We start from the raw sequence: 18,137 nt of genomic DNA on the forward strand, positions 1-18,137 counted from the left end.
GCCGTAGAATAGTAGACAGGTGAAGATGCGGCGTGCGCTGCCGAAGACATTACGGATATGTAATCATCCCCTATGAGGTAATTGCCTCCAGTGGTCATCAAGCAGTAGCGATCTGCAAATAGAAACTTTATATACTGCACAAGCCCTGTTTGTCAATGTACCCGTGATCTACCATGAGCTTCTAGATCTTATAACTATATGAGACCCCGCCATCACCACCCCCGGCCAGCTCCTGAGAGGCTAGTGCTCTTGGCCTAGCTATACATGCCAAGCACAAGCCAAGGCGCTGGAAATAGTTCGCCTCTGGGTGCCAGTTGAACTTCAGATGGCCTGGGGTATCCGCCATCATGTTGAGTAAAGCCATCCTTGATAATCTCCTGTTATATATAAAGATTGAATTATTATACCTTGATTAATGAATCTAGATGGGCTGGTACGGACTCTAAAGGGATAGGATGAATGTATTCATTTATCGTCAACCGCAACAAAGATTGTTCGCTAGGACTTCGCGATTAGGGGTACATGAAAATGTGCTTTTTTTATCCTCACGACGCAGGAGGTTGACATCCCGCAAGATCACATACTGCGAAGATCACCGGACTTCTGGATCCCGCACCGAGAAAAGTATGTGCAAGCGATTCACCAAATCGGGACCGTTGATCTTCACACTCCGCAAACTGCCAGCCAGAAGCCTAACTAACCGAGTAAACTCATCCCGCCAAGCTAGTGTGTAGCCGCACTCAACGAAGTCCCGCTGACATCCCAGGCTGGTACATGCGCTGCCTGCGCGTCGATGGTAAAGAATACCCGGTGGTTTGGGCTTAGCTGAAGCGTGAACTGTGAGCCAACAAAGGTGGATCCCACGAGGGAGTTCGACCTGAAATCCTCGGCAGTGACCGTCTCTCGGGAGGAGATCCGGGCTGAGACGGTATCGGAAGACGACCCATCATGACTTGACGACTGGCCGGCAGCTTGCGAGATAATCTGTTGGCTCGGAGAAGCGCTTGCCTGCTGTCGTCGAAGGTTCTCTATGGGCAACCCCGCCAGATAGCCGGCGGTCGTGGCGAGGGGTTCTTGCGTCTGGGAGCCCTTCTTGTTGTTCTTCACATGAGATGTAACGAGATTCCCCAAGGCTCCATAGACAATAGTCCCGGGCGCGGTAATGGCGGTTGTGGCGACCTCCAAAGCGATTGCCTGCTTAATCTTCGCCGTTGCGCTTGCCAGCGCCGAAGGCAATGGGTTAACGGCCTTCCCGACAATGCCGCCAGCGACTCCACCAACTGCTCCGGAGAAAGCATCGGAGGCTATGCTTTTCAGCGTGGGAGTTGTCCCTGTCGCCAGATCGTAGGCGGCCCCGACGCCTACATTCACAGCGACCCCAATCGCTACGCCAGCAACAAATCCAACCCCTCCGGTGAAGACGGCAATTCCAATGGCAACGGTTATGCTAGCCAGGAACTGAAAGAATCCTCGGAGGCGACTCCAGTGGCCGCTCGGATCGGTGCGATTGACCGGGTCCGCCAAGCAGTAGGCGTACGGATTGAGTTCGCCCGAGGTAAAGGGGGTCCAGGCGTCCGGCTGCAGGAAGATCTTCAGACTCGGATTGTACACACGATAGCCGTTTCCCAGGTGGTACCACCCGGTGATCGGGTCTCGCCATTGTCCGTTCAAGCCGATAGTCGCTCCGTCGACGCTGAACCCATAGGGCGTGTACGCTTGGTCGTGAACCTGTTCTATATCCCGCGTATCCAGCCAGGTGCCAACCGAGTGGCTGGCATCGGGCGCCCACAGTTGGGTGAACACCTCAGTCCCCTGCTGCTGGACTTCCCCCCAGTATATCCCCCCGTTTGAAACCAAGCTCGTCTGGTGGTCCCCCTTGGTTACGGCGATCAACGAGTCCCCGCGGTAAGAAAATTGGGTGTCCGGTTCATTAGGGATTGATTGACGGACAAGCCGGTCTGTTGCATCGTACCCATACTCGCAGAGGAGTTGGTTCTGGCTATCATAAACTGCGGACAGCAAATTTGACGCATTGTAGACCAGCGTCCGCCCGTTCTCGTCGCGCGTTATACACCCGTTCTCGTCATACTCGAGATTGACAACCGCCACTTCATGGGAGTGTGTGTTAGAGATGCTGATAAGCTGTGTCGGATCTTGAGCACTGTACGTGTAGGCTTGGGTCTCCTCACTGCCATCCACAAAGGTGGTCTGGATCTGGGTGAATCCATCATAGTCGTTCAGCGTGAATCGCTGACGGCGAAGAGCGCGGCCTTGCTCGTCCACCGGGGGCTGTGTGCCCTGGCACTGGTAGTCCACTAACCGGCTTAAATTGTCATACTCAAAGGTTTCCTGTCGCACCAGAGTGCCGGTGCCATCGCTTCGATCGCGTGCGTCGACCAGCCCCGTTGCCCCATAGGACTGGGTGGACTGGAACAAGAGCGTCGCCCCCTTCCAGACCTTTCGCTGAATTTCGCGGCCGAACTCGTCGTACCCAATATTGGTCGTCAGGGCCACACCCTTTTCGCTATCCTCGGCCACGGTCATGATAACGCGGTCTGCCTGATCATAACTGAGCCTAACTGTGAGCGTTCCGACGCTGATCTCCTGCAGCCGGCCATACTCATCGTACTGGATCGCGTGCTGTTTCTCGTGGACATCGGTGTACTCTTGTAGCTTGCCTGCCTGTGAGTACACGTACTCCAAGGCGCGAGCCCCATCAGCGGTCTGAACAGTCTCCTTAGACAGCAGAGTGGATGGGTAATAATTGAGGCTAGCCGCGGCGAGCGAACCCTCCAGGCGCAAGAGATCGCCGGTTTGCTTGTCGTGTTGATACGAGTCGGTACCATCTCTGGTGACCCTTCCTGTCAATGCATAGTCCAATGCCGGCTCATACGTGCGGTTGGAGCGCTCTCCTTTTGGAGTGGTGATCTGAGCAGGGACGGGGGCAACGCCTTGATATGTGTTGCTAGTGGTGCGGCCGCCGACAGTAGTGTGCAGCGGCCTCTCCAATCCATCAAACGATTGGTGACTGAAGCCAGAGGAGCCCTGAAGATTGATAGCCACAGGCAAGGCCGTGGTGCTCTCGGCAGCGTACTGGGTAATGATAGCGTGGCCATCGGGCCATGTTGTCTTGACCACGCGATCGAAGCTATCGTAGCTATACTGCGTGGTACGGCCCAAGCCATCCGTCATCTGGCAGCGGCGTCCCAGTCCATCATAAGAATATGCTATGGTACCCTCGACGGCCCCATTGCGCCGCACCAAAGCCTCAGATATCGGGTTGTGAAACATGTTGTGTTGGACCCGGGTCTGGCCCTCGCCCTCAATCCCAACGGTCTGGGTTAAGGCAATAGGGTCTGTCACGGATAGTTGCACCGCTCCGCCGCTCTTCGTGACTTTATAGACCTCGCCCCAGTCATCGTACTCGAGGGAGCGAGTTGTACGTAGCTCTGTGGGCGCTCCGCTGGCGCGGAGCCAGTCGATGTCTACCTCTTCGGTGCATTGATCGAGGGCGTTATACTGGCGCTCCTGGACAACGCGGAATGTACCATTGTACGTCTGATATTGGTCCCAGCTGCCATCGTCGTCCTGGGATTCCACCCGAACTACACGATCCATGCCATCCGTGAAGTATCGCGTCCGCACCCCCTTGCTGTCGGTCACCGTGACTTGCCACCCGACGGCGTTCTCTAGGACGGCATATTCGTGCTGCTTTCTGGCCTCGAAGGCCGTGCCAAGGGCAGTGACGGTCTCGGTTACCCGACCTATCGCATCGTGCTGATGGGTGGTCTCGGTGCCGGCGCGGTTCTTGGTTGCGATTGTCAATCCGGACATGAGGGAGGTGGTGGTTTCCTCCTGCGTGGTCTGGCCGTCAAAGCTGGTTGTTGTAATGGTCTCGGTCAATTCCGTCGAGCTTGCACGATGGTACCTAAATTTATTTATTGTGGGATGCTGGTTGAACAAGCGCGAGTCCTGCTGCTGTCGTCGGCCATGATCCGCGGACTCCGGCTGGTTCACGTAGGTGTATTCCGTGGTAGCAAGGGTTTGGCTTCCCTCCCGGGTTAGCCGCTTGCCACTAGCCACGAAATAGCCGGTTCGGCCTGCGGCTGCCGTAGGGAGCTCAATGTATGTGTAGCTCTGGGCGCGGGTGGGCGTCGAATAGACACTGGCAGCAGGTATAACGGTCTCCAGCTTGACATAGCGCTGGAATCCGTGCGGATCAGCCGGGCAGAGGACCTGGCCAGAGGCCACCTCGCCGGCAGCAGCATAGTATTCGCGGCTGGTCGTGACACCACTCGGGGGTGTTTCGCTGGTCTCGTTCCCCCAGTCGTCAAACGTGAACCGGGTTGTCTCGACACGCGATGCTCCGGTGGAAGTGTCCCGATAGATGGTATCTTGAGTCTGAGGCAACTGATATTGGGCCGGCTGGTCCTCAAAGGGGGTATTGCTGCGAGCATAGTACGTGGTGGCCTGTGTGAGCTGATTGACGCCCTTCTGCTGCTGCGTACTAAGCTGCAGGTGGAATTTATTGTAAATATGCCTAGTGGTAGTTCCGCCCACCACCTGCACAGTGGAGGAATATTCATAGTCGGCCGGGGTGAGGTAGAGGTTATCACCATCGCTGGTCCAGTTCCTGCCTCCGCCGTAGCCGAGGAAATTGTGGTCCGAGTAACTGTAGGTCGTCTGGATAGCCGGCTGGCCATGGAAGGGTCGCGCCGTATGCGAGATCACGTAAGGGATGGTACTGACCGGCGCACCGCTGGGTAGCCGGAAGCCCGCGACCCTGTAGGAAATGCTTTCCATTGCCCCTGTCGGGCTGGTGATATTGGTCAGGCCAGCCGTCCCATACGTGAACTTCCAGGCCGGCGAGCCCTCCAGCGGCAGGCGCAGCTCCGCCAGTTGGCCATTGCGCTTCACCAGCGCAAAGGTTGCGGCCTCGGCGGTCCCCGGCGCTTTTGTGACAGTGGCTGTCTGCGCGCTGTCATTGTAGACGATCTCGACCAGGTCCTGCGAGCCGGCCTGGATCTTGCTGAGTCGGGGTTGGGTGCCCGCAAACACCCAGGAGATCTTCAGCGAGTGGCCATTGGCGCCGTAGATCTCGGTGGGCACACTAACAGAGGCCCGATTGTTGAAGTTGGAGAGTAATTCCACTTGGCCTGACTTGAGGGTAACGCAGTAGGTTGTGGCGGTCATCTTCTGGAATATGAAACTCTTGAGCTTCTGGTCCGTCACCGTGACGGAGCTGATGCTTTCCCGGACTTGATAATTCTCACCGGTGGACAGAACAAGGGTCCTGGACGGCTGGTCGTAGGATGAGAGACCGCCAAAAGACCAGCCCCGTCCGAGGCCGACATCCTCACCTCCCAGGGGATTATAGTGGAGGAAAAGGTTCAATGGGGGGCAGTTACGAACCCCAGCCGGCACTTCATAGAGAGAAATGGTGCAGTTGTACTGGCCGGTGCGAGGGTCGACGCCTTTCTCGACGTAGGAATTGAAATTGAAGCCCTGTGAATAAATCATTATAACAGATTAGCAGGCAGAGGAAAGATAATTCAACTATAATCAGTGTCTGAGCTGGCTCACGATCTTATACCTGTTCCCCTTCTTCTTACATCGCTTCTCCTCTCCCCCTGCCTCCTCCCCCTCCTTCCTCTGCTGGGAGATGTTGTGGATTCGGAATCCTATCCGGTTTGAACGTGCCTAGACCGAGCTGGAATGTAAGAGGGTAGCAATGGGCCTGTCCTATACTGACGCTCGAGTAATTCCAGAGGGTATAGATGAAAACATAATTTCTTTTGATGACGACATCAAGGATGGAGGGGGGTCGATAGGCCAGGAGATGGCATCCTCGAATTCAGCTGCGAATCCCTGTTCACCTGCATGCAAACCCATGGGCCCATTGTTAGCGTCTACCCAATCTCAGTAGGAACTACAGCTGCGTCATTATTTGTTGACAAGGATCGAGAATAGATTGACTCCCCATAAAGGGGGGGGATAACCGGATTTCATCGGTTAGTGTCGCGAGCCAAATCCCTCTGCAATATATTCCACAGAAAGGAAGCTCCCAGTGGAGAGCTGAAATATCCTGCTCGACCTAGATCTGCAACATACAGTCTACAGCTCAGATCTAATGCATTGCGACATCGCGTAAAGCGTATACCCCCGCTTCAGCCAGCCCACCTTTGCACTTCAGCTGCTGAAGGCCTTGCCACCCCCTCAGCGCATCCAAATTGCCACCTTCCTATGTCGGGGTCAATATTCGACAGGATATCAAAGGTTTTGCAATGTGCTTGAGCTGCAGCATATAGTGTACAACTTAGATCTAATGCATTGCGACATCGCGTAAAGCGTATACCCCCGCTTCAGCCAGCCCACCTTTGCGCTGCAGCTCCTGAAGGCCTTGCCACCCCCTCAGCACATCCAAATCGCCACCATTTCTATGTTAGGCTCAATATTCGACAGGATATCAAAGATCTTACACTGTGCTTAAGATCTCAGCTCGGAAGGCAAAGAGGGGAAGAGACTAGAGATTACAGCGGGGGGGGAGGGCAGAAGAGGTATATATGGTCATCCTGGAACCGGTCAAGAAAGCAAATAGACTCTTCAATATTCTGAATACACACGACCGTCATCAAACGATTCTTACCCCTATCACAACATCCACCATGTCAGTATCTTGGGAAGTCACCTCCTTCGCCGTGCAGACTACCACGGTCGATCAGGTAGCCGACCGGCTCTTTGCCAATGGCAATATGCAAGTTCCTGTGATAGTCACTCTCAATGCTATAAATCCGACAACAGGGGTCACCCATCGGTTGACCGACACCGAGCTCCAGAAGATCCAGTTGATTGACTATCATTCTGGGGCTGTACTCATGGGTACCTGGTTTTATTCTTTGACCCCAAATGACTTCGCCCACACGCTGGCCGGCACAAATGACCCCGTCGAACCCACTTCGGATGCACCTCAATCCATCAGGTTATATGTTTCATCTACCAGAATCGAGAACAGAGTCATTGGCGCACGTATCACTCAGCCCAATGACACCGTGGTGACCACCAATAGCACCATCTTCAACTCCTTCGTCACTCTGACGGCAATCCAACCAGTATTTTATGACACCAATAACATCACGTTGGGAGACAAGCAGAAAGTAGCCACGGGAAACTGGATTTTTACCTCGGCGATAAACGGTAATGCTACAGATTTCGACAGAGACTGGCGGCAGGAGAACTACTATGTCACATCGAACGTACATCCGATCTTGAAAGCCGATCTACACGACTATAGGATCAATGAAACCTGGACCAGCGACCCCTTGAACAACTCCTTTTCCTTGCAGTTTAACAGGCACGACCTCAACATCTTCTACTTTTGGAACCTCGGACCGGAGACTTCGAGGCAGGTAGGATTAAAGCATATCCTCGAGGATTTTGGTTCCGGGCAAAGATTTGATCCTTTCATCATCTCTACGAGCACGAAAAACGCAATAGCCGATGTCCAAGTCAATCAGCAACGGAATGCATTTTGCCTCACTCACATGACCTTCTTTCATAATAACTACTGGCAAATGACGCCCTGGTCCCAAGACGCATGGGTCCGCCTGTACGATACATTTGGAAATTACGGCGATTTCTACGTCAAGGTCAGGGAGAACCCGGTTGGCACGGATGAGGACAAGTCCATAGAATATAGCCTCTGCCTTCAAAACAAGAACACAGCGAACTTGACTGAGCCTGTCTTGTTTGATCCCGCGGCCAAGCTGTGAGGGTGTTTAAGAGGCGAATGCAAGTATTTCTTGAAGAAAGATACAGTTATTAGCACATTGCACTGTGATTTTATCATTTATTATCTCTATTAGCTCTTGGGACTATCTGACTGAAGTACTAGAGTATTCAACCATACTAGGCAATACTTGACTTCCAGTCTAAGTAGCGAACACAGATCTATGAGAAATATGTCTCAAGACCGCTAGACCAAAACGTTGACCAACGCTTGGTATAGGGCTTAACCTGACTGATATACCCAACAACATGCTACTTGGCAATTTAGCATGACGCGAAATCAAAAGTGTTGTCACCATTGTTACTTTTGTAGAAATCATTAATCACTAGTATTACCAACTAAAGTATTATCTGGTGCGGTTCAGTGCGGATTCAGGGAGGGGAGGAACCAAATCTAAACCCAAGACACCAAACCTACTCGCGGTTTTTTTGCAGTTTGGCGTAGCTTTCGACCTATAATTTGAAGTAGTAGAGCTTTCTACCTGCGAACACTAGTCAGGGCTAGAATTTAGGCCTAAAAGTGACTAGTTTACCTAAAATGCTGTTGACTAAGCCAATTTATAAGCGAAAATCATGAAAATAGTTACTACTTAAATATCTCATACAAAAGGGTTAAATCAAGCTAATTCTAGCTCGGGTTTGTGGATTGGCGATCTGTAATCTAACTCGCACTATTCAGGGCCTGAAACCACTACAGGTTCTGATCATTTGCAAATGTCCCAAGACCCAGCGGGATAGTAGCTAGTAGTGTGGCTGCTTCTGAGGACCAGGAGAGCCAGTGCTATCTAATAATATAAATTATAAAACATGAAGCCATATTTGTGAGTGATATAATTACCTGGAATATGCCTACAAGACAGAACCGTACTCGAAAGTGGGTAGGGTTCCATTCCACCCACTTATTAAGAGTAAGCAGTGAGATCTGATAATAAGATAACTTCCTGTAATTCTTTAGCTGCTTGATCAGTAACTTTATATGTCTTAACTATTGGAGTTTGATAATACTACATGTAGACTGGTAGATCCTGCTAATATTAATTACAGAGTATCATGTTGCAGGCCAACTTGGGACTGCTCATAGTATATCAAGTTATAAAAGCCAGGTAGGCAAGTGGCTGAATTTGGCTCCAAGTAACAATGAAAATAGTGCCTATTATTATATCACGAACATGGACCGTATCAGACAGAATGAGGTACAAGTAAGGAGGTAGTGTTATGCTGCATTCTGGGATGTGTATTAGGGTTATTAGACTGAAAAACAACCTTGCTTGACATTCCCAGAGAACCCTATACACTACTATCCGCAACCCCGTGCGTCTGTGCAGGGGTTCACACTAGTATAACATATTAAAATTTCAGGCTGATTAGAGTGATATTCAAAAATCCAACCTATAGTTTAATGAATAAAATGCACCCTGCCCTATAGGGTCATGAAGACAGCGCTAAAATAAATTCAGTCTGCCCAGGGTGGATTTACTGCCATTGGATAGGGATGGCCAGCAACTGCAACGCGTTCTACTTTGTTGTCCAAGACGACAGCGGCTTTGATATCCCACCAGCCGCCGGCATTCTGCTTGTCGACTTCCACTCATAGAATCCGGCCCTGCAACGACTGCGGCGGGCTCTGGCTCGACTAACACGTCTGCATAGGCATTATCAGCCAGTCACCTACTCCTACAACCACGAAAGCGTCTCGTACTACTACTACGACGTCTGGGAACGGTATTGCCACCCCAACACCAACACAGGCGGGCATGGTGAGTGGGTGTGATAGTTTTTATCTTGGGATCTTGGGTAATGGGTGCTGAGATATTACTGCGCAGGCTGGCTCGGAAATAGAACGGCTCGTAATGTCAAGATGGATTATTATAATATGGTCAGCCTGATCGCAGTCTCACGCTTCCTGTCCCCCTAGATTGATACCTCTGCGTCTTTCAGCCACAATATCCCTTAGCCCACTCACAATTTCCAGATACGCAGCCCTAGGTACCGGCTGACAGACATGCCCCAGTACCGCCCAAGCAGGCTGCGGAAGGTCAATATCTGCCCCAGCATCAAGCAGCGCCCTCACAAGTTCCGGATGCCCCATCTCCATCGCGATCTGCACAACTCGTCCACAAGAGAACATGGTAGGTATTCTCGAATCCCTTAAAGCGATCTCATTGAAACCAAGATCTTGCTCCGTCCCCCTCCACCCACCCAGAACGTGGTACGCAAGGTTAGGATCGGCGCCATGCTCCAGCAGCAAGGTGACCAACGCAAGATCACCCAGCCTAGCTGCCCGGACAAGCGGCGGGGTGAAGTCCACCGGCTCGAATACTCGGTCCAGGTTCGAGTCATAGTCCCAATGGTATGGATCGGGGGGCAGAGGTCGGTCGGATTCTTTAAAGTCGCAGGCCACCCCGTGTGAAAGCAGGATCGTCGCGAGAGAGATATCTTGCTGTTCCACTGCAAGTGCGAGCGCCCTCGTTCGCGAGACTCGGTGAGTTGTTCTTTGCACAAGAGCTTCTACCAGATTATGCAATTTTCGTCGCACGGCTCTTACGACGGCGGGGCCTTCTTGAGAGGGAACAGTAAAGTCGGCGTCGATGCCATGATCAAGGAATAGGTGCACGAGATCTGGCCTTTCCTGCTCAACGGCCCACTCCAGTGGTGTTATCCATCTGCTAGGGTAACGTTTGAAGTCGTTAATTCGGATGTTAAGATTCAGGTTGTAACTGATGAGTTGAGAGAAGACGTTGTGACTGTATCCAGTTTGCAAAGCTGTCGCGAGAGCTTCCTCCAGCTGGTGCTGGGTGGGATGTTCAGACATGACTAGCGGAGGTATTTCTCCGCGCTTCGCAGCGTCGCGTCTCGCTAGAACCCTCTGGCCAGAGGAACGAATTTGGAAGTATAATTCTCCACTATCTGGCACCCATATCAACTCCCATTGTTCGTTTGAAGTGCCCGTGTTACCATGACCTGTACTCTTGTCGGGGGCAGCCGGCCCTATATAACGCGGCAAGGGAAAATCTGAAGTACCTATTATCTCATATATTGCTCCATCGAACTCTCGCAACTCCCCCTCTAGATACTCCTTTAACTTGTATGTGTGTGGCTTGCACCAAAAGACCACGGCGTCATTGTGGGGTTTGAAGGGCGTTTCAAGTTTGCGATGGATGCAATCACTCCAATCCAACCCGTGGAAGAAAGGATGCGCTTTCACCTCCGCGAGGCCGTGGACTCCTAGGCGACGCGTGAGGTCTTTATCGAGTAATTTAGTAAGAATATCGTTTGTACTTGATGGCAAGCCAACGGGCAGCTGGAGGGTCCCGTTGATGATCCTATACCGCCGCTCCTCTTTATCTTTGTGGTAGAAAGGCGGAGCACCCGTCAAGAGCTCATAGAGGATAATCCCCAGGCTCCACCAATCACTAGCTCGAGATTGTTCTCTCTTGTTAAGGAGAATTTCGGGAGCTGGATATGCCGACGTGCCGGGCGCAATACAGTCCGTGTCCTTACTCAGGTCAAGCGCAAAGAGACTTGGTTTGCAGAGACTGACGTGGCCAGAGGAATCGAGGAGGATGTTCTCCATCTTTAGACTACCAAGAATGATGTTCTTTGCATGCAAGTATTCCAGTATGCAGATCAGCTCTGCAGCATAATATCTTGCCTTGGTAATGCCAAATCGTCGCTCTCTCTGCACATGGTCAGAAAGGTATCCTCCGCTGTCGAGCGGTGAAAGGAGTTCCAATCTACCATCCGAAGAGTGAAAGGCAAACATCAGCGGAGCGATAAAGGGGTGCTGGATGCTAGAGCGGAGGCTGTTTATTACTGGTTCATTTTCACCACTGAGCTGCTCATGGGCAGAGCGAGGTATATGGGTGATCTCCATGCCGTAGCTTCTGCCCGAGTCTTGCTTTTGGACATAGACAAGGTTACCGTCACTGCAAATATTATTTCTTTCGGGAACTCTCCAATCCTTGCTAGTGAGTACAGGCGAAATTTCTTTCCTGGTGTAGTGTATTTCTAGCCCTGTTAGCCCCGTGCCACCTAGGGTTTTCACCTTCTGTGTCCCAGATCCGGCCAGGAACGGATTCAGTCTGACCAACCCAAGTGACATGCATTGGGGCCCAAAGGGTTCCCCCGACGAGGATTGAGTGCTCCCTGTATCCGGTTCGTGACGATGAATCAGTAACGACAAGGTAAGCACCCCCTCCTGCTCCTCAGTTTCCGACGACAATGACAGCGACGGCGGGAGATCAAATTTGAAAGGGCGATACCAAGCTTCCCAGTCAACAAGGCCCTGCGCGGGGAGGCTAAATAGGGCTTCAGAGGAGAGCTGGAATCCTTGGTACTCTGCGATCACGTATGGGCGCCATTGCTTCTTCCAGGTGTCGTCAACTACATCTGGAAGCTTCAATCCACGCGACCAGGCGAGCTTGACTGTCAGGACTCCCGTCATAACACGATCCGGCATATTTTCGGTCATAGTTTATGGAAGATGGTGGAGGATGTAAAGGAAAAATTTGGTTTGGATCGGTGGAGGGGAAAGGGTGGGGTATCAGTGTCATAAGTATCCCTGATCATATAGGATGCCCAGCCCCTTGTGGAGATGAGTGGCTCCCACCCCTAATAAGTGGGTGGAACAGAACCCTACCTATTTTCAAGTACAGTTCCATTCCAGAGCACTGAGCGTGGCTTGTGATTAGCTAGAAAATCAAGAGAATCTTATAGAATTCTATTATCTTTAGAATAGGATACTCTTATAATCTAGAATTAGTATAAAAAAAAGAAAAATAAAAGATTATAATTCAGATCTTAAGCTATTATATAAACTAGATTTTATAATTCTATTCTATTAGAAGAATCTATCTTAATAAAAGCCTGGTTATATTTTGATTATAACTAAAAGTTTTTTTTAAGTATATTTATTCTTATTTATATAAGAGATTAGGTTATCTTTTAGTCATAGCTAAAAAATTTTATTAAAGAAAAGAATAATAATTATTTTAAGTTATAATTAAAATTATATCCTGATATCTAATTCTAGTATTTACTTTTAATACTATTTAAATATTATTAATAAGAATAATTAATAATTATAAATTATAATTTTTATATTATAATAAATATAATGATTATAAATATAGATTAATTAATAACTAAATTCTAATAGGCATATTCCAGGTAATAGTACCACCCACAAACACAGTTTAAAGATTTATAATTTATATTATCTGATAGCGCTGCCTCTCCTTAGATAGGAACATATTTTTCTAGAATTTTACCAGTGCTATGATGGCTGCTAGAGTATATCAAAGTTATTAGGCTAGAGATGGGCCTGACAGGGGATATCTTATGAAATTCCTGATTTGATTAGTCTAAATTATATAAAATTCTAGAATAAAAAGTTATAAAACTTCTGTATTTCCTGCTTCTTTCTTAACTTATAGAATAAATCTAGTTTTAAATTATAGTAATCTAGTTATTTCTCTTTAATAATCTAGTATTCTACTAATTTTAACTATTTTCTATAGATTTTTATAGCTAGTTAAAGTTATTAATCTAGAGAATAATCAGGATTATATATATAAAAGATAAGAGATATATTACTAGTAGTTATTACTATTATTACTCAAGCTATTTACTTTAATTAAACTCTTACTTTAATTAGACTAGTTACTTTTATAATTTTTTATATATAAATACTATTTTCTCTTTTATCTAAATTATATAGGAAGTAAGAAGCTTTAATATTAATATTTTTTTCTTTAAATCAGATAATCTCTTATATTATAAAATCTTTTATATTATTTAAGTATCTTTTTATTATCTTTCTTTCTCACCCTAAACCTCACTACAGGTAGATTATTATATATTACTTATTATAAATAACAGCTACTAATATTAGGAAGAATTAGAAGTAAATATTATTAAGATAGCTAATCTTCTACTTATTAATAAATATCTTTATAAAGGCTTTTAGACTATAAGCAGGAAGGTAAATATAATATAATTTAAAATAAATTACTTAGGTCTTCTTCTAGTAATTTTTATAATTTATTATACTTTAATAGTTACTTATTAATTAGATATTAATTTATTATTTACCTGTAGAGGTATTCTATATATATCTTTATTAAGTTATCTACTTTTAGTTCTTATTCCTGGCTATAATATTTACCTGTTAAATTAATATAAGTAAAATTTTTAGGGTCTAGCTAGCTCTCAAGATCTTTAACTTTCTTAATTTAACTAATCAGGCTTATTAAGCTAGTTAATCTAGTCTTAATTATAATAAATCTAGGTATTAAGATATCTGTAGTAGATTTATACTCTAATAATATTTATTACTTAGTAAGTAAGATAATTTATATTACTTAATAAGAATAATTAATCTAATTATACTAATTAGACTAGGGAAGCTAAGAAATACAGGTTATTATTTTCTCTTAAAATTTTATATAATCTACTAATTAAGATCCTGTTATTCCAGGCAGCACCTGTCTAGATTCTTATATAAAATTAAATTTTATATTATTTCTACTGTCTCTAATTAGGCTAGGGAATTTTATATAATTTAAGTAAGGCCTATCCAGATACTTATATAAAATTAAATTTTATATTATTCCTACTGCCCCTGATTAGACTAGGGAATTTTATATAATCTAGATAAAGCCTGTCCAGGTATTTATATAAAATTAAATTTTATATTATTCTTACTATCCCTAATAAGTGGGTGGAACGGAACCATACTCGAAAATGGGTAGGGTTCCGTTCCAGAGTGCTGAGCGTGGCTTGTGATTAGCTAGAAAGTCAGGGGAATCCTATAGAGTTCTGTTATCTTTAGGGTACAATACTCTCATAATCTAGGATTAGTATAGAAAAAAGAAAAAGAGAAGATTATAATTCAGATCTTAAGCTATTATATAAACTAGATTTTATAATTCTACTTTATTAAAAGAGTCTATCTTAGCATAAATAAAAATCTCTTATTTTTTTTTATAAAATAATCTAGTACCTGTGCCTAACAAGTACTAAAGTATTATTATTATTTAATTTATTTTAATAATAGATTAATCTTTTTAGATCAGGGGTATTAGCTTTACTGTCTTTTTCTTTATCTAATAATATTAAGAATTAATTCTATTAATATATTAAGTTATAAAACTCTGTGTTTCTCCTATATTTAGTAATTAATTATTTAACTATTAATTACTATATGTTATATATATTCTTAGTAGAAGCCTGGTTATATTTTAGTCACAACTAAAAGTTTTCTTTAAGTATATTTATTCTTATTTATATAAGAGATTAGATTATCTTTTAATCATGACTAAAAGATTTTACTAAAAAAAAGAATAATAATTACTTTAAGCTATAACTAAAATTATATCTTAATATCTAATTCTAGTATCTACTTTTAATACTATTTAAATATTATTAATAAGAATAATTAGTAATTATAAATAATTCTTTAGTATTCCCTGAAACCTCTACTCTCTTTATTATTAATTTAAAGAATAAAGTAATTATTTATTACTTTTATTAATATACTATATAAATAGCAGAGATTATATAATATCTTTATAATCTAGTATATAGCCTGTCTAAGAGTTATAGCTTTTATATTATAATAAATATAATAACTATAAACATAGATTAATTAGCAACTAAACCAGACTATATCTATTATTTATTACTATTAGACCTAGAGATTCCTAGCCTTTCTTTATACAAGGATAGACTTAAATATAAGCTTAGTCCTAATTATTAGTTTATTATATAGATAACAAAGGTTCTAAAGAGATACTAGTGCCAGGCTTACTCCTGGAGTCTATAATACTAAGATAGGCAGCTAAAGAAGATAGCTAGAGATATAGTAAAAAGGACATGGGACAGGATATATACTATTATCTATTATTAATACTTCTTTATATTATAACAGGGATTATTCTACTTCTAGGTCCTTGCCTTGTCTAATAAATAACTACCTACTTATCATAGTAAACTAGTTAGCATGAGTTACTAATTACTGGATAATATATACGAGTTATTATTAGTAGTTAATCCTTTGTTGGTTGCCATCAGTCCTAGTAAGCGTGACATGAGCGCCCCCTGGCTACAGGTGACAGGATGGCCCTAATAAGTGGGTGGAACAGAACTATACTCAAAAATGGGTAGGGTTCCATTCCAGAGCACTGAGCATGGCTTGTGATTAGCTAGAAAACTCAAGGTTTTAGGTACAGTTCTGTTAACTTTAAGGTAAGATGCTTTCATGATCCAGGACTAGTATAGAAAAAAGAAAAATAAAAAATTATAATTTAGATCTTAAGCTATTATACAAGCTAATTTTTATTTAAAAATAATATATATAAAGGTTATAAAATTAAAATCAAAATCAAGTAAAATCTTAAAATTTTTTTTGATAAAGTATATCAAGACTTTTATATAATAGTAATAATTCTAATATAGTATATTAGAATTAATTTTAGTATATTTTAATAAGAATTATAAGTATATTAGAATTAATTATCTATTTTTAATTTTATTTTATATAAATATTATCCTGATTCTCTTTAAACTTTAATATATTATATTTTTACTACTAGAATATAAGATAATTTAATCTAAGAGTTATATTATTAATACTTAATTTTTAAGAAATTTTTAAAAAGTAAAGATTTAGAAAAGAAATTTTTATTAGAATAGGATTTTATCAGGTAAAGAGATTTCTATTATTATATATATAACTTTCTTTTCTCTTTTTCTTACTTTTAATTATCTCTAAGTATCTTTATTATAAATTAAATCTTTTTTTATTTATTCTCTTACCAGCTCCTGATCTGTTATATATATAAATATAAAATATAGTCTTATAAGCTAGTTACTTATCTTACTTAAACTTATTATTTATCTAAGAATATTATATTAGGCTATATTCAAAAGACTTAGAGACTAGCTTTAATCTAGAATCTTATTTAGCTAGCTTTATCTTAAACTATAACCTAGTTTATTCCTATTCTTAAGATATATCTTAATAGAATCTAGTATTATTATAAGTCTGATTATTTATATATAACTTAATTTCTAAAGTTTATAAGAAAATACTAGTAAGTATTATATAATTATACTTTATACTTATATATAAATTAGTCAAGACAGGTTAATTCTTAATAAGTTATAAACTCTAGTAAGAGATTCTTTAGAAAGATAACCTATTAATAAGTCTTTCTAACCTATTATAATTTATATTATATTTAAGTATTACCTAGTCCCAAGCTTAAGTCTAGCCTAGAACCTGTAGAGCTAGAAGCTTGTAGCTAGAGACTAGTAATTAAGATAAATAGCTACTAGAATTAGTAACCTGAGTCTTATATAATTAAGCCTGTTAAACAGGATATAACTAATCTATAACTATAATTAACTAGGTGGCTGGGGTACCTAAAAGACTACTAGTTTTATAATCTAACTACCTGCATGTAGTCTCCTGGCCCAGACCTAGAGGACCTAGAGAATCCCTAGGAACAGGCTAAGACCTGAATCTAGACTATTATAAGACAGGTAGCACAGGTTATATAATAAGTAATTATACAGGTTAATAAGAGAATCTAGTTCAAGGTGACTTAGATAGAACTAGAGACTATACTCACATAGCCTCTACTAGCCTATATAAATCTAGAGATAATTATATAGCATGCCTAGCTATAATAATAGATTCTTATATTTTTTATACACACACAGGTGTCTTATAACTAGACTAGCTTATAATACTAATTTCAAGTATATCAGGCACGGGTATAAAAGTATATCTAGAAGCTTATATAAGACTTTGATTATAGCTAGCAAGAAGTCTATACAGGGTCTCATATAAAGTCTTATTTAAGATCTTATAAAGAGTCTTATAAAGAATCTATAGACTAGTTATAATATATAACCCTTTTAAAAAAGGCCTGTTATTAATTCTGTCTTGTCTTATTAAATTAATAAGTTTACTTAATTAAATAGGCCTGTCTTATAATCTATACTCTTACTATACTTAATTAGAGAGCCTCAGGCTAAAGAGACTATTATAATTATCTTCTAATTCTCTTAAAAATTATTAAACTAGCCTGCTTCATAGCTATCTATCAAGCCATTCTTATAAATCTAGATAGACTAGCTATATATAAATAGGCTTACTAGTAAGACCAGGATATATTCTTTACTAAGCCTGCCTGAGAGGCAGATACTATAATAAACAAGAACTTTCTCTTTCTTAGCAAGGATAAAAAATACTATAGCCAAGAGCTTACTAGTTCTTCTACCAGCCTATAGTCCCTCACAGGGTCTCTAGACCCATCCAGCCTTTTATTTTTTATTATTAGGGT

At 43.2% G+C, this 18,137-nt stretch overlaps 3 protein-coding genes across 3 annotated transcripts; 1 reads left to right on the top strand and 2 right to left on the bottom strand.

Moving 5' to 3' along the window:
- Nucleotides 1-498: 498 nt before the first annotated feature.
- P168DRAFT_346143 (uncharacterized protein) lies at nt 499-5,520 on the bottom strand (the record flags this gene model as incomplete). Its single annotated transcript, XM_024841874.1, has 2 exons — nt 499-5,007; nt 5,116-5,520. 2 exons carry the CDS (start codon nt 5,518-5,520, stop codon nt 724-726), a joined length of 4,689 nt encoding a protein of 1,562 aa, XP_024692032.1. The 3' UTR covers nt 499-723.
- A 1,145-nt stretch (nt 5,521-6,665) lies between these two features.
- Nucleotides 6,666-7,769, top strand: P168DRAFT_283179 (uncharacterized protein; the record flags this gene model as incomplete). Its single annotated transcript, XM_024836031.1, has 1 exon — nt 6,666-7,769. The coding sequence occupies one exon, from the start codon at nt 6,666-6,668 to the stop codon at nt 7,767-7,769; it is 1,104 nt and encodes a 367-aa protein (XP_024692033.1).
- A 1,943-nt stretch (nt 7,770-9,712) lies between these two features.
- P168DRAFT_255757 (putative protein kinase) lies at nt 9,713-12,238 on the bottom strand (the record flags this gene model as incomplete). Its single annotated transcript, XM_024834483.1, has 1 exon — nt 9,713-12,238. A coding segment is annotated over exon 1 (2,517 nt), but the record flags the coding sequence as incomplete, so codon positions are not given.
- Nucleotides 12,239-18,137: the final 5,899 nt, after the last annotated feature.

Source organism: Aspergillus campestris, assembly GCF_002847485.1.
Source record: "Aspergillus campestris IBT 28561 chromosome Unknown P168scaffold_8, whole genome shotgun sequence".
In the NCBI taxonomy this organism is placed as follows: domain Eukaryota; kingdom Fungi; phylum Ascomycota; class Eurotiomycetes; order Eurotiales; family Aspergillaceae; genus Aspergillus; species Aspergillus campestris.